General features: G+C 36.3%; 1 protein-coding gene across 2 annotated transcripts in view; it reads left to right on the plus strand.

The window, feature by feature from the left end:
- The window catches only part of LOC101650495 (cadherin-10), a 158,717-nt gene that overhangs the window by 104,676 nt on the left and 40,846 nt on the right, over positions 1 to 13,195 (plus strand). For both annotated transcript variants that reach the window (XM_045285131.1, XM_004698380.2), the window contains exons 7-8: positions 184 to 320; positions 9,382 to 9,503. In XM_045285131.1, the coding sequence (XP_045141066.1) occupies positions 184 to 320; positions 9,382 to 9,503 (259 nt within the window). The remainder of the gene's footprint in view (positions 1 to 183; positions 321 to 9,381; positions 9,504 to 13,195) is intronic.

The following is a 13,195-nucleotide window of genomic DNA, read 5'->3' on the forward strand; positions in this document are numbered from 1 at the left end:
TGTGTGTGTGTGTGTGTGTGTGTGTGTGTGTGTGTGTGTGAGAGAGACAGAGAGAGAAATTAAATGTTATTTTTTGGAATTTTTAGTGATATTTGTAACTTTATTTTTCTGCACTTTCCTATTATCTTCTGAAAACCATCAATCAAATGATTCTGTATTTTTCCCTCCTCCCTCTATATTCAGATTTTCCTTGGATCGCCATACTGACCTTGACAGGATCTTTAACATTCATTCTGGAAATGGATCCCTTTATACTTCGAAGCCACTTGATCGTGAACTTTCTCAATGGCACAATCTTACTGTTATAGCTTCTGAAATCAGTAAGTTGATCCTTATGTATTAACATATAACACATTAATATATAGATTTCAATTTTTAATTTTATTTTATATTTTTTATTGTAAAAATAGTATGTTGATCCAAATTTCTGAAAGACTTCTCTACATCTATTTTTAAAATATATATATTCCATACATATCTTTACATCAAGATAGAGATATATATATTTCCATGTATCAATGTTTAGTATTCATTTTGTAAAATTAGGGAACTAAAAATTATAATTGAGTTTATTATATCTTAGGAAAATACAATACTTTAGAGTTAAAAATACAAAAATTTGACACATGGTGATAATGGATAAGATTGTATGCTGAATATTAGATTCATATTATGCTGTTTAATCTTAGCAATTCATATTTGGTTTGATATCCTTAGTTCCTTTTACAGAAGAGGAAACCATGGTACATAATTTTAATAATAATAACTAATAAGAACACTGTGTTGATCATTTTAGAATTTTAAATGTATTTTGTTCGTCCATTTAATTATATATATATATATATATATATATATTTTTTTTTTTTACTAATCTTATTTAACAAAAAATTAGGTACAACTCAGCAAGTTTCACTAACTTGCTGAAAGTCAAAAAGTGAGATTACTTAGTTTAGAATTTTAACACAGTAATTCCATTTCTATATATAATACTTAATTCCATGCTTAATTTAAAACAATCTCCAGTTAGAAACCAGCAAAATGAAAATATAAAAGAAATGAATCTTTCACTCTGGAAAAAACAAAAGAACCCTGCCATCAAGTCAATCCCTTCTTACTCAAGTGACCAGGATAGAAATAGACAGGTCAGCTAGGAAAGGAAGCCAAAGTTTCAAAATAAAGGACAGCCAGAATGCTCCTTATAAACAAGGACGTTGGGAATTTGTCACATGCACTTTGGGAATGCTATCAGGAGAAACCATTCCCTGGGGAAGGACATCGTGCTTGGTAAAACAGAGGAGCAGGAAAAAGAGGAAGGACCTCTATAAGAGAGTGATATGATGGCTCTCACAAGGGGCTCAAACATAAGAACAACCGTGAGGATGATGCAGGAACAAGCAGTGTTTCCATAGGCTTCTGAGTCTGAACCTGCTCAATGGCCCCACAAGAGTCATCAGTCCATGGGCAAAGACCAGTTATCTCAGTATCACAATTGTCTCGCTCTCCTCAAGGTGCCTTCTGAAACAAATGAACAATCTGAAAGGATGTGATAGGCTAAATTAAATGTAGGCCAGAATTTTCAGCTCAGAAGATTATGGCGGCTGCTTTGGGGAATCACAAAAGGGCACTGTTGCTCGATTTTCTAGAAGCAGAGGATAATCAAGGAGGCTTGTTTAGGAAGACATTCTGAAAACTACATCGGTGAAGAAAAACCAGGAAAGCCGGAACAAAGATTCACGTCCCAACCTGCCCAACCCCCACATCAGGACAATGTGCCAATTCATGCATCAAGCATAGCAACTGTTGTCCTACTATAATCTCATTGAGAAACCTTACGCCATCTATCATACAGTCCTGATGTTGCCCCATGTACTTCTCAAAGAACATTCAACAGGAACACAATTTGCATCCCATGGGGTAACCAAAAGTATTGTTTTGACCTAGTGTAAATGAAATGTCCTGAATTATGTAAGGGAAGGACTGGCAAATGGAAAGGGCACCTTCAGACACACTCCTAGTTGGGGTTAGGTCAAGAAACCATAGGTTTACATTTTAATGTGCTTTTACTTTATTTACATAAAGGTTTACATTATTTTGTAGAAGAATTTTTTCACTTGCCATTGTACGTGTGTGTTTGTTTAGAGGTCCTTACTATGACTTCTTTATCAGTGTAACTATTATGTTAGCTCATGTGGCACCGTGAGCTATGAGTTGGGTTCCTAACCACAAGGTCAGCAATTTCAACCCATCCCCTGCCCTTTGGGAGGGAGGAGCGACTGTCTGCTCCTGTAAAGATTTACAGCATCCGGAAAACCAGAGAGGCAGTTCTACTCTGTTCCAAAGGGTCACTCAGAGTTGCACTCAACTCAATGGTAGCAAGCTCGATTTTGTTATAGTCTTAGTAATTGAATTCAAATGGTGCTTTCATCATTTTGTGGAATAAGATTAAATGGATGATAAAAATTTTATTGAGTGCATATTATGGGTTTTATTATATTTCATATTTTATACAAAATATTATTCCACATGGTCCACACCAAAAAAGATGAATCAATGTGGCCATTTCAATAATCCATACACAATTCTTCTGGTCTCTTACAAATGAAAAGTTTACTTTCACTGATTTGGGCCTTAATGGCTCAAACTTCAATTTTGATGACAGTTTCAAAGAAGACCTTAATTAATTATACATCAACAAATGAAAGGATGTCATAGAAGAAAAAAATGGTGACCAAAAACCAATATTATAACAAATGACTGTGTTTTGTTTATTTCATGTAACAGCGCACCCCCACATCCTGTTTATTCTAAACAATAGTACACTCCCAAGAGATCTATGGTGACAAGGAGTTTCAGCTGCCATAGGAGGGTAGCCTAGGAGATAGATATCAACAAAAATGTTGAACTGATAGGTCCTCAAAGCATCACTCCCTTGAGCATGGGCATCTCTGTGAGCCTGCCTAAACTTTATCTGACGGGAGCATTCTCAAACACAGGCACTAAAATCCATTTCATTCTGTGCCCTGGCACTTCCCTTCCACAGTAGCACTTCCTTGGGTTCTTTCTGCTTGGCTCTATTGGACGACTAGTGCCCCCGTTTAGGCTGATACTCTAAATACTTGCTTACCTTGCCTATTGGGAAATCTACCCCAATAGGAGTAGATTATCTGTGGATATATTTAGGGCAATATGAGCAGTCTGGTCACTCTAGAATAACGATAGTTTATGCTCTCTACTTGATCCAAGCTCTTTACTCCATCCAAATGAGCTAAGAATCACATTTTCCATTTGAGAGACTTTGAGGAATTTAACTTCTAAAGCTAGTTGAAGTAATTAGGACTCTTTTAAAAGCTAGGCCAATTACTTTCTTCTTTTTAAGAACTAAATGTATTTTTTACACTTAAATGAAATCAATCCATAGAGTAACAGCCAGAAATACCTACCTGCCAAACCACAAGCTGTAAGGGTCCCATTATGCTGTTCTGTGTATTGAATGGAATGAGGATGAGGGGAAAGCAGCATGTAGGGACTTGTTTTTACTAGACTTTCAACATTTTCTTTCCGGTACACCAAGCGCTGGGAAGGCCAGAGCTGTATATAAATGTACCTCTTACCAATGTATTTCCAGGCTCTGCCTTTAACAGTTTAATTCTACATTCCACAGCAATTTGTCACATCTTGTGGCAAGTACTAATCCAGGTAATTATTTAGCGCATTATACCATAGAATAACTTCTCTTTTTCTTCTTTAAAGAGTATTTTTTAATGCCATGCAGAGACTAAAAATCTAAAATTAAGGTCATGATCAGTGATTTAATATACTTGGTTTACATAACACATTTGTTGTAGACACAAAAGAACTCTACATACTGAAGTCAAGTGGCTAAGAGGTGGCTGTATCTGGCCTCCTCGGGTTTCCTGGCTGCCATGAAGCTGGAATCAGAAATTCCTCACCCTCCACCCTTCTTTAACCTGTTCTGACACCAGCCATTCCTCCCACGACTCTCCACTTCTATGCTGGGTTTGGTAATTGGTTGCAATGGCCACACTAAACTCACAGACAATACTCATGATTAAGGAGGTTTATTACAAGAGTTAAGATCATTAAACAGTAAGGATGCAATCATTGGTCCCCAGTAACACTTCTCTTTATTTAACCAGTGGCAAAATCTCTCGCTGGTTCTCAGCACCCAGTCATTGGGCCCTTTGACCTTTGCCTCTGTGAACATGGAAGCCTACCTGTTACACTGTCTCAAAGCCCTATACTCTTAAGCAACATGAGCAAAAGATATCCCATAGTCTTGATACTACTCCTGAGTCTCTGGTACCTCTGGCACATCAGACAGAGATCTTAAACTTGCTTTTCCATTGGTCCTAGGAATCCCCTCTGGGTCCAAGATGCTTCTTATCCACAGAGGAATATCTTTGATGGAAGTACAGTTTTTGTCTTTTAGGAGCAAACCCACAAGGAAACAAAGGGGGTCACTTGATTCACACTTTCTACTAAATCTAGTACTTAATCCCAGCTTAATTCTGTCTGTTAATATAGCATAGAACTCTCTCCAAAATGGGATTATAGTCACAGGCACAGAGTCCAGAATTATAATACATCTCATACAGAATTACGGCCATATCAACGGACTACATCTCAACACACTTCTGAACTTAGCAGTTAACATTACCAACAATTCTGAGAACAAGGGAGGAAAGTTGATGATTGAAGGGCACTATTATATTCTAGACCCACTTTCTTATTCGTGGAAATCTTGCCCTAATCATGTAGAGAATTGTACATCATAATACGTGTTGATGCTTACGTATACATATTTATTCTTTCACATAGACATGGAAAACCCTGTGGAGGTGTAAGCATGCTTCAGTTTTAGGACATACGAGGGGTCTTCAAAGCTCTACTGTGACTAGAACACATCAGGAATTGAGATCATAAGAGGGAAGAAAAATATCTTAATTCTATTTTTCCACAAACTTTTTGAAGGCCCACCATGCAGTATAACACATATTTTTGATGCATTCTGGCTCCAGTAGAGGTTTCCGGGTTGACTCTGGGTGAGAGTCAAGTGCAAATACATGCCTACAACCAGTCAGTATGATGCTTTCTTCTAATGCATTATAGTTTTATTTATATGTAAACTGCCAATAAAAAAGACTGTGTAAGCACTGTTTTTTTTTAAATTAGAGACTCCAGACCTGATGCTTTATAAAGCCCATTTATCCCTGTGGATTTAGCTTTTGATTTAAAGAGTCCTGAGATACTAGAGTAAATAGAATGGCTGACAAATTCCCCATCGAGTGGCCAAACGGGCTGACAAGACAATAGGTTAGATATGGAAGTTCTGTGGCTGGGACTTTACGGCATTGTTAGAAGGTCAATAGCTACCAACAGCTGAACTTGTTACTTCATAATGTTATATAGGAAGGCATTATTTTGTTTATGAACAATAACCATACAGGAAGGTTAAGAAGGGCCCTCTAGGAAACATGAAAGGGGCAGCTTGCTACCTATTATATCCATAACAATTAACAACTTCCTGCAATTGACACTTTGCTAGTCAGCATTATGTATGTGGGATAAATACCTAGAGATGGGAGAAGCAGGAAACTAGAAAGAAAAAAAAAATTAGCTTTCTCACTCTTTTATTTTTTCTCTTTCCACCCCTTTTAAATGCAACCCCTCTTAAACGTACTTGAACTGTATGAAAACTGGTTAGCAAGTTCCTGCTGTGGATGATTTGTGTGGTAAAAGAGAACAGACATTATTTGTAATGCAAGGAAACGACTGTCATCTTTTCCTATCACCCCAAGAGACACAGCAGAACTGCCCTATTTGGTTTCCAAGGATGTAAAATTTTACAAAAGCAAACTATGGCATCTTTCTCCTACAGAAAGTTTGTGAGAGAAAGTTTCCAACCCGTTGGTCCTTTAGACCAACTGCTTAATCGCTGCACCATTAAAAAAAAAAAAGTTGAGGTACATACAATTACATTACAATTTGAGATACATATAATGGTTCATAATAACCAACAGGCACTTTTTTGCAATACACTTAGAAACATTATTATAATTATCACTGTACTGCTGTGCTAAAGACGTGTTCATGTATCTGAAAATATTTAATGTTTTTGTGCATTGAATCTACTGATTTGACTGACTGGCATTGGATAAAAAACTTATATAACTGTTCTGAGAAAGTGTCTCTAATGGCATAGTGATTATGTGTTGGGCTGATAACTGCAAAGTCATCAGATCAAAACCACCAGCCACACCTCAGGGGGAAAAAATAAGGTTTTTTTTAATACTGCTGTAAAGAATTGCACTCTCTGAAACTGACAGAGGCAGTCTGGTCTGCTCTACACGGTCACTGTAAGTCAGAATCAACTCGATGACAGTGTGTTTAACTGTTCTGACCTACTTACAAATTCAACTTACAGGCAGATTTAGGAACGGAATGTGTGTGAAAGCCTATATTATACACATTAATAAAAAAATGTCAAATTTGAAAAAAAAAAGATTCCTGTTTAAAACGTTGTTAGGTGTGTTTCTGACAAAAGTTTAAGTACATAAGCTCAACCTCAGGGCTTCAAAAGAACATTCTGGATGTTTTTCCAAGATAGAGTTTTTCATTCATCAGGCAAGAGATGGCACATTCTATTTGTCAACACCATAGTTCAAAGGCATCGATTCTTCTTTGGTCTTCCTTGAGCTTTTGGGAGCTTATGAGGCGACTGAGAATCCCATGGCATGTCCCCGCCTGCCTTTGTCCAGGAGACAGATTTGCTGTTACGCACGTCAAGGGAGCTTTGGCAGCAAAATGTTCCTCTGCAATATGTTGTTTGATTTCCTGACTGCGCCTCCAAGGGCTTTGGTTGGAGCCAAATTTAATGACATCCTTGACAACTTCAATCTTTTTTGTTGTTCACATGACTCTGCGATATGAACTGCTCATCTACTCTTTCTTTTTTTTTTTTTAATCAATTTATTGGGGCTCATACAATTCATCACAATACATAGATCAATTGTGTAAAGCACATCTATACATTTGTTGCCCTCATCATTCCCAAAATTTTCTTGCCTCTTGGGTACCCGGAATCCGCTCATTTTCCTTTTTTTTTTAATTCCCCCCCCCTCCCCTTCCCTTTCCCCCATGCACCCTTAATAATTTATAAATTATTATTGTATCTTATATTACACTGTCCGGCGCCTCCCTTCACCCACCCCGCTGCTGCCCGTCCCCCAGAGAGGAGGCCATATGTGGCTCCCTGTGATCCATTCCCCCTTACTACCTCCCCTTTCGAAACCTCCTGATATCGCCCCCTTCACCCCTGGTCCTGAGAGGTTCTTCCGTCATCTACTCTTTCAAAAAATTACACAAGACTGGAAAGTCTATTTTTTTTTTCCATATAATTAATCAGTAAGTTGTGGCATTAAAGATCAGGAGTAGTCGACCAAACTCACACAATGACCAAGCAGTGAACCAAGTATTCCAAAAGGTTCTAACTACAGAGCCAGTGAGCTGATTTGGATCCATAGCTAACCTACAGGACAGGGGAGAATTGTTCTTGCAAATGCACAAATCTAACCACAGGAGAAGGTTGTGTCTTTCTGAAAGCTTTGCCTTTTTCCTGAGGACCAGCTTGTGGTTTCGAACTACTGACCTTGTTGTTAGCAGCCTGAGGTGTAACCACTAAGCTATGGGAGCTCTGAACATGAGATTAAATCCTATGAGAACTAAACGCATATTTATTAGAAAGACCTCGAGTTAAGACTTAAAAAGACTGAAGAGTTTTTGTGGGGGGGGGTTTTGTTTTTAATATTCTTTATAATGGAGTAGGAAAGAGAAATATACTTTAAATGGATTTAGATTTTTGTCATCCATTATACCATTTTACCCTTGTTCATGCTCCCATTGGGTAATCAATTCATACATATTTTAAGATGCTAATTTCATTATTTAGTAGCAATGTAATTACGAGGAGAGATAAAGGGGAAAAAGTAGTTTAAGTAGTGAAATCATCTCTATTAGTACATGACAATATTTGTACTAGTGCACCTGAAATATATTTAGACTAAACAGAGTAAAGTACATTTTCCAAGGCAAAGTTTTATTTCCCATAAATCTTGTTGATAAATTCCATTTACTAATATTGTTGCTTGTTCACAGCTCATCTGTGCTCTAAAATAATTCGATTTCTTTATTGATTTTTAGGTTTATTTATTGATTTTTAGAGAAAGAATAGTTCTCCTCCCTCCTTTTTAATTGCCCATCAGTCCTTTTCGATTGATGCTCCCAGTGTCCAAACCAAACTTTGATTATGGCCAAAGTCTGATATAATGATAACATGGAAGATGACAAATTTAACTTGAGTTTTACAAAATACTCTACAGAAGCAGTAGACGTTCTGCAAAGTTCATAAATGGAAATAGTGCCATCATCATTGATATGATATTGTTCCCCAAGCTGAGTCATTAATAAGTATTCATGTTTTATTTTTTTCATTCCATTTGAAAATCCAGTGATTTTTGAAATTTATTTTCTCTGATGAAAATGTTGATGTTCTTGGTTAGATATTTGAAGCTAATCTCATTACTACACTATTTGTCCTATTGAGCCAATTTGAGAACTAAAAGGTGCTATGTAAACTCAAGGCTGAATTTTTGAAGTATCATCAGTAGTGACTATACGTTTGAACCTTTATATTTCTTTGTGAATTTTCTATCCAAATTTTAAAATAGGTAGCCATACAGCAAATGCCCTTAGGGACACTAGAGAGTAATATAAGTATCATTTGGAATATTTGAATGATATATTTTATATACAGTAGGCTTTTTAAAAAATAAATAAACCTGCTAAGACTTGAAGTCTTGGTGAAAAACAAGTTCACTTCAAAATAAAGAATCAAAAAGTTTAGAATACCCATCACTTACATGCTAATGACCTTGGGAAAATTACTAATTTATTTCAAATTATCTTTTGTCATCCTTCCAAAAGAACTTGTTAGAGCTTAAAAGATAGAAATTAACAATAGGATTTAATAAATATTAGTGGTTTCTTTTACACTTGGGTACAATAAAACACACATTTTAAAAAATAAGGACACAAATATGAACTCAACTACACTAGATGATACTTCAAAAAAGAGTTTCCCAAATCATAATGGTACTCTTGAGTCTAATAATAATTGAATCCATGACTACTTAATTAGACTCTATAGTAATTTTCTTTATTGAATTCGCTCATTATGTTAGCCGAATTAATGCAGGGCTTATCTGTATGTGAAGCACTTAATATCCCCAAGATGCCTGTCCAAATTAAATCAGGTACATAAATGATTTTTTTCTAAACAAAATGTTCCTTCCCCCTTTCTAGACAATCCCAAGGAGATGACTCGTGTGGCTGTTTTTGTGAGAATTCTGGATGTTAATGACAATGCGCCACAGTTTGCTGTATTCTATGACACTTTTGTATGTGAAAATGCCAGACCAGGACAGGTGAGCACTTGTAATAATGAATGTATAAGATGGTTTATTGTGCATCTTCTGTCCCTAATCTCCAAAGGAATGAATGAACAGATAGACACATTCAGAGATAGCTTTAGATAATATAATAATAATATCAATGATACAATGAGCTATCATTTTGGGAATTTGAAATATTTTAAATAAGCATATAATTGGTTTGATTCTATATGTACTTCATAAAACTCCAATATCAAGCAAAGGTTTTGCTGTTAACAGAAAAATGAAGGTAGAGTTATGCTTTTAATTGTTTTTAACTTTCAAGTACAGAAGCAAACAAAAAATGTGCTGTATCATTAGTCAAGTACCTGTAACTGCTAAAGAAATGGGAAATTGAAGTTAAGGGGTCCATAGAGATGATTTTACAAGATCATAAAAATGTTTAATCAACAGATTAATGTGTACAAGTATGCTCTTGATACCAGAAGGACACGATTTACTACTTATGCTTAGACAGTGGATTTCATCCTTGCCACAACACAACATGGACATAATGACACAGTCCATTGTCTATTAAAACCTTTTTCCTACATCAGCTTTGTTTACAAGTGCTGAAGTCATTTCTTTCGTGGCTTCCTTTTGTTGTTTGAAAAATTTGAGTGTATGTGGCTGAAAGAAATGCTCTTAATTGGTTTGAGAGCTATCTTCAGCGAAGGAAGCTGCATGTTCTACATAATAATTGGAAATCAAATGTGTTTTATAAAGGAAGAGGAACCATCGAAAAGTTTCATTGTATTTTGACATCATTTGATGGTCTTTATAAACATCAATGTCATTGTTACATTTTTATGCAAATTGCATTGTGGAATAACTCAAATTTATCCTTCTGAAGATTCTAGCAGGAATTCAATAGCCTGTCTATTGTTTGAAATGGTAAAATCACTTCAATTGGATTTTTATTTTTACTTGAAAATGCTATGGAAATGTTTAATTTGGCTTATTTAAATGACTTAGCTGCTTTCAACTTACTTCTTAATGAAACAGTGCTTTCCCTAAAAATACCCTTCCAAATACCCTGTGCTTGACAGGCTCAGCAGGATATAAGTTGATGCCTTTTCTCTAAGAGATAAATTGCTCACTTTGCTATTTCAGCATGCATTGTTCTCTCTAGTTATTCTATTTGACTTTCAAGAGATATCTTTTCAGAACATTTGAATCATCATAAATACTGATTTACAAATATATTCAACGATATACAAAATAAGGAGTTGTGTTTATTTTCCTTATGCCTTAAAAAAAAATAACACAGAGCTCAGTAACTTCGGTATAATGTTGGGATTTTATGGACTAGCTGGCATATTGAAAGGAAGAAAATCGAATAAAATAAAACATAGTTGTTATAAAACACTCTGTTATGAAAATTTAGCTTTAGTTGATAACTTCATAGGGAAAAGAGACATGGCTAATACATATTTTTTTAATTGGCTGCATATGCAATGGTTTCCCATACTCAAAACCCCAAATTAAGCCTCTGGAGTAGCATGAACCTTATGAAAATCATATATTATTGAGTAAAGCTGCCCCACAAGGTTAATAAAACTGTAATCTTCATTTAATGGACACTCACATCTTCCTCCTGTTGCTGGGTTCAAACCAATGATCTTTTGAATACTTGCTGAAAGTTCACCCATGACATCCCCAGAACTTTGTTCCAATTATCTTTACGAAGACCACTCTTAGGTGTCTCTCGGCCTCGTGTGCCTTCCTGGAAGTAAACCCTTTTTATAATCTGTGATAGGGTTCTAGGTCATGACATCTTAGAGGGTAACATAAAAATGGTTATTTAGTAAAGTGCTTCATCGAGCCTTCATTGAAAAGTGTTTGCTAACTCTATGCCCCATCATCCTAGGAGAGAAGGACTTCTGGGCCTACTTTAGTTATTTATAGAGGACTTCCTTCCACCCACTTCTCCACTGAATTAAATTCTCTGTAAGAGTAGCATTTAGAACCACAGCACGGAAAAGAATTGCACTCATTTGATGTGTGTAGAAGAAAACAAGACAAAAAGGACAGACATAAAACTAATAGGCCAAACTGTCCTTTTTTTGTTCCTTGTTTTTGACTAGTTTCTGGCTTAAGGGTAGAAAACAATCCCCCTCTTGGCAAGAATTAATTTATAATTGAGTAGCACTGAGAGCCCTCTCTTCTCATTTAGAAAGGTCAAGAAAATAGGGTGAAGGATGGTTATTTTTCCTTTCTTGTTCACTCCCTCTGCTAATAAGATGTATTTTAGTGACTTTTAATCTCCATGGTAAGACAATAGCATCTCAAGTTGTAAACTCACAGGAGACTCCTTGGGGCACTGTTTATATTAACCCACTGCAGGCTCTTCTCAAACTGTCAGGAACACATCCACACTGTGCCGGGGAGAAGCTTTATTCAGAAAGATGTGGGGAGGGATTGTTAGAATGTTGTTTTTGTTGTTTTAAGTACCCTTCAATCTATTCCAACTCATAGCAGCCCTATGGGGAAAAATGCAACTCTGCTCTATCCTGCACTATCCTATCAGTTGGTGTTATGCAATAGGAAACCTCTTTCTGGCCAATCAACTCAAACTCATGTCAACCCCATTTGGGTCAAGGTAGAACTGTGCTCCATCGGATTTTCAGTGACTGATGTTTTTGAAAGTAAAGCTTGCCAATCCATCATTCTGCAGCACCTCCTGGTATTCAAACCTGTGACCTTTTACTAGTGGTCAGCAGTAGGCACTGTAACCTTCTGAGCCACCTATGGACTCCTTTTGTAATAGAATGAATGCTCTTGCCTTAATTAAAAAATATATTTAGCAGTTAAATAAAAAGCATATCGATATCTCTATATATGTAATTACAGCACATACTCACATATAAGCTGACCCAAACATCAGCCAAGGCACCAAATTTTACCACAAAAACTGCATAAAACTGTGCCGAAAAACTTGGCTTATACACGAGTACATACGAGATATAATAATATATACTAATGTATAGACTCTAAAGTAAGCAAAACTGGAAGAAGAAGAAAAAAAAAACCAAGCTTGGGGAAGTAAAAGGAAGGTGCTACATCTTTAGATAAGGAATCAGAGTGTTTTGAACAGCAGTTCTTCATGAGCAGTTTTTAAAGTAGAGTAGTATATTGGTTCAAGGACTTCTGGTGATAAAGTGGTTAAATACCTAGTCTTGGTTTTTAGTTGAAAGGTTGGTAATTCGAATTCGTCAGCTACTCTGACTAAGAAAAGACCTGGCAATTCTGTGTAGTAGAGATCTCAGCCTAAGAAACCTTATGGGGGCGTGCTATTGTATCCTTGATAGGGCTTTCAGTAATTGGAGTCCAAGATGTTGATTCAGCTGTAAGTGGAGTACTTGTCCAGAGATTTGGAGAAAGTAGAAAAACTTAGCTGAAGCAGAGAATACCAAGGCATTTGACTATGTAGATCTTAAACTATGAATAACCTTGAGAAGAATGGGAATTCCAGAACACGTCATTGTCTTTATTCCAAAATTGTACATGGATCAAGAGGCAATTGCGCAAACAGAACAAGGGTATAGTGCATGGTTTAAAATCAGGAGAGATGAAGACAAGTGGGTGCACAAACAAATGTGGTGAAGAAAGCTGATGGTGCCCAGCTATCAAAAGCTATAGCATCTGGGGTCTTAAAGGCTTGAAGATAAATAAGCGGCCATCCA

The sequence above is a fragment of the Echinops telfairi genome, unplaced genomic scaffold, assembly GCF_000313985.2.
Source record: "Echinops telfairi isolate 266 unplaced genomic scaffold, ASM31398v2 ScPeMD7_7469;HRSCAF=8507_1, whole genome shotgun sequence".
Lineage (NCBI taxonomy): Eukaryota > Metazoa > Chordata > Mammalia > Afrosoricida > Tenrecidae > Echinops > Echinops telfairi.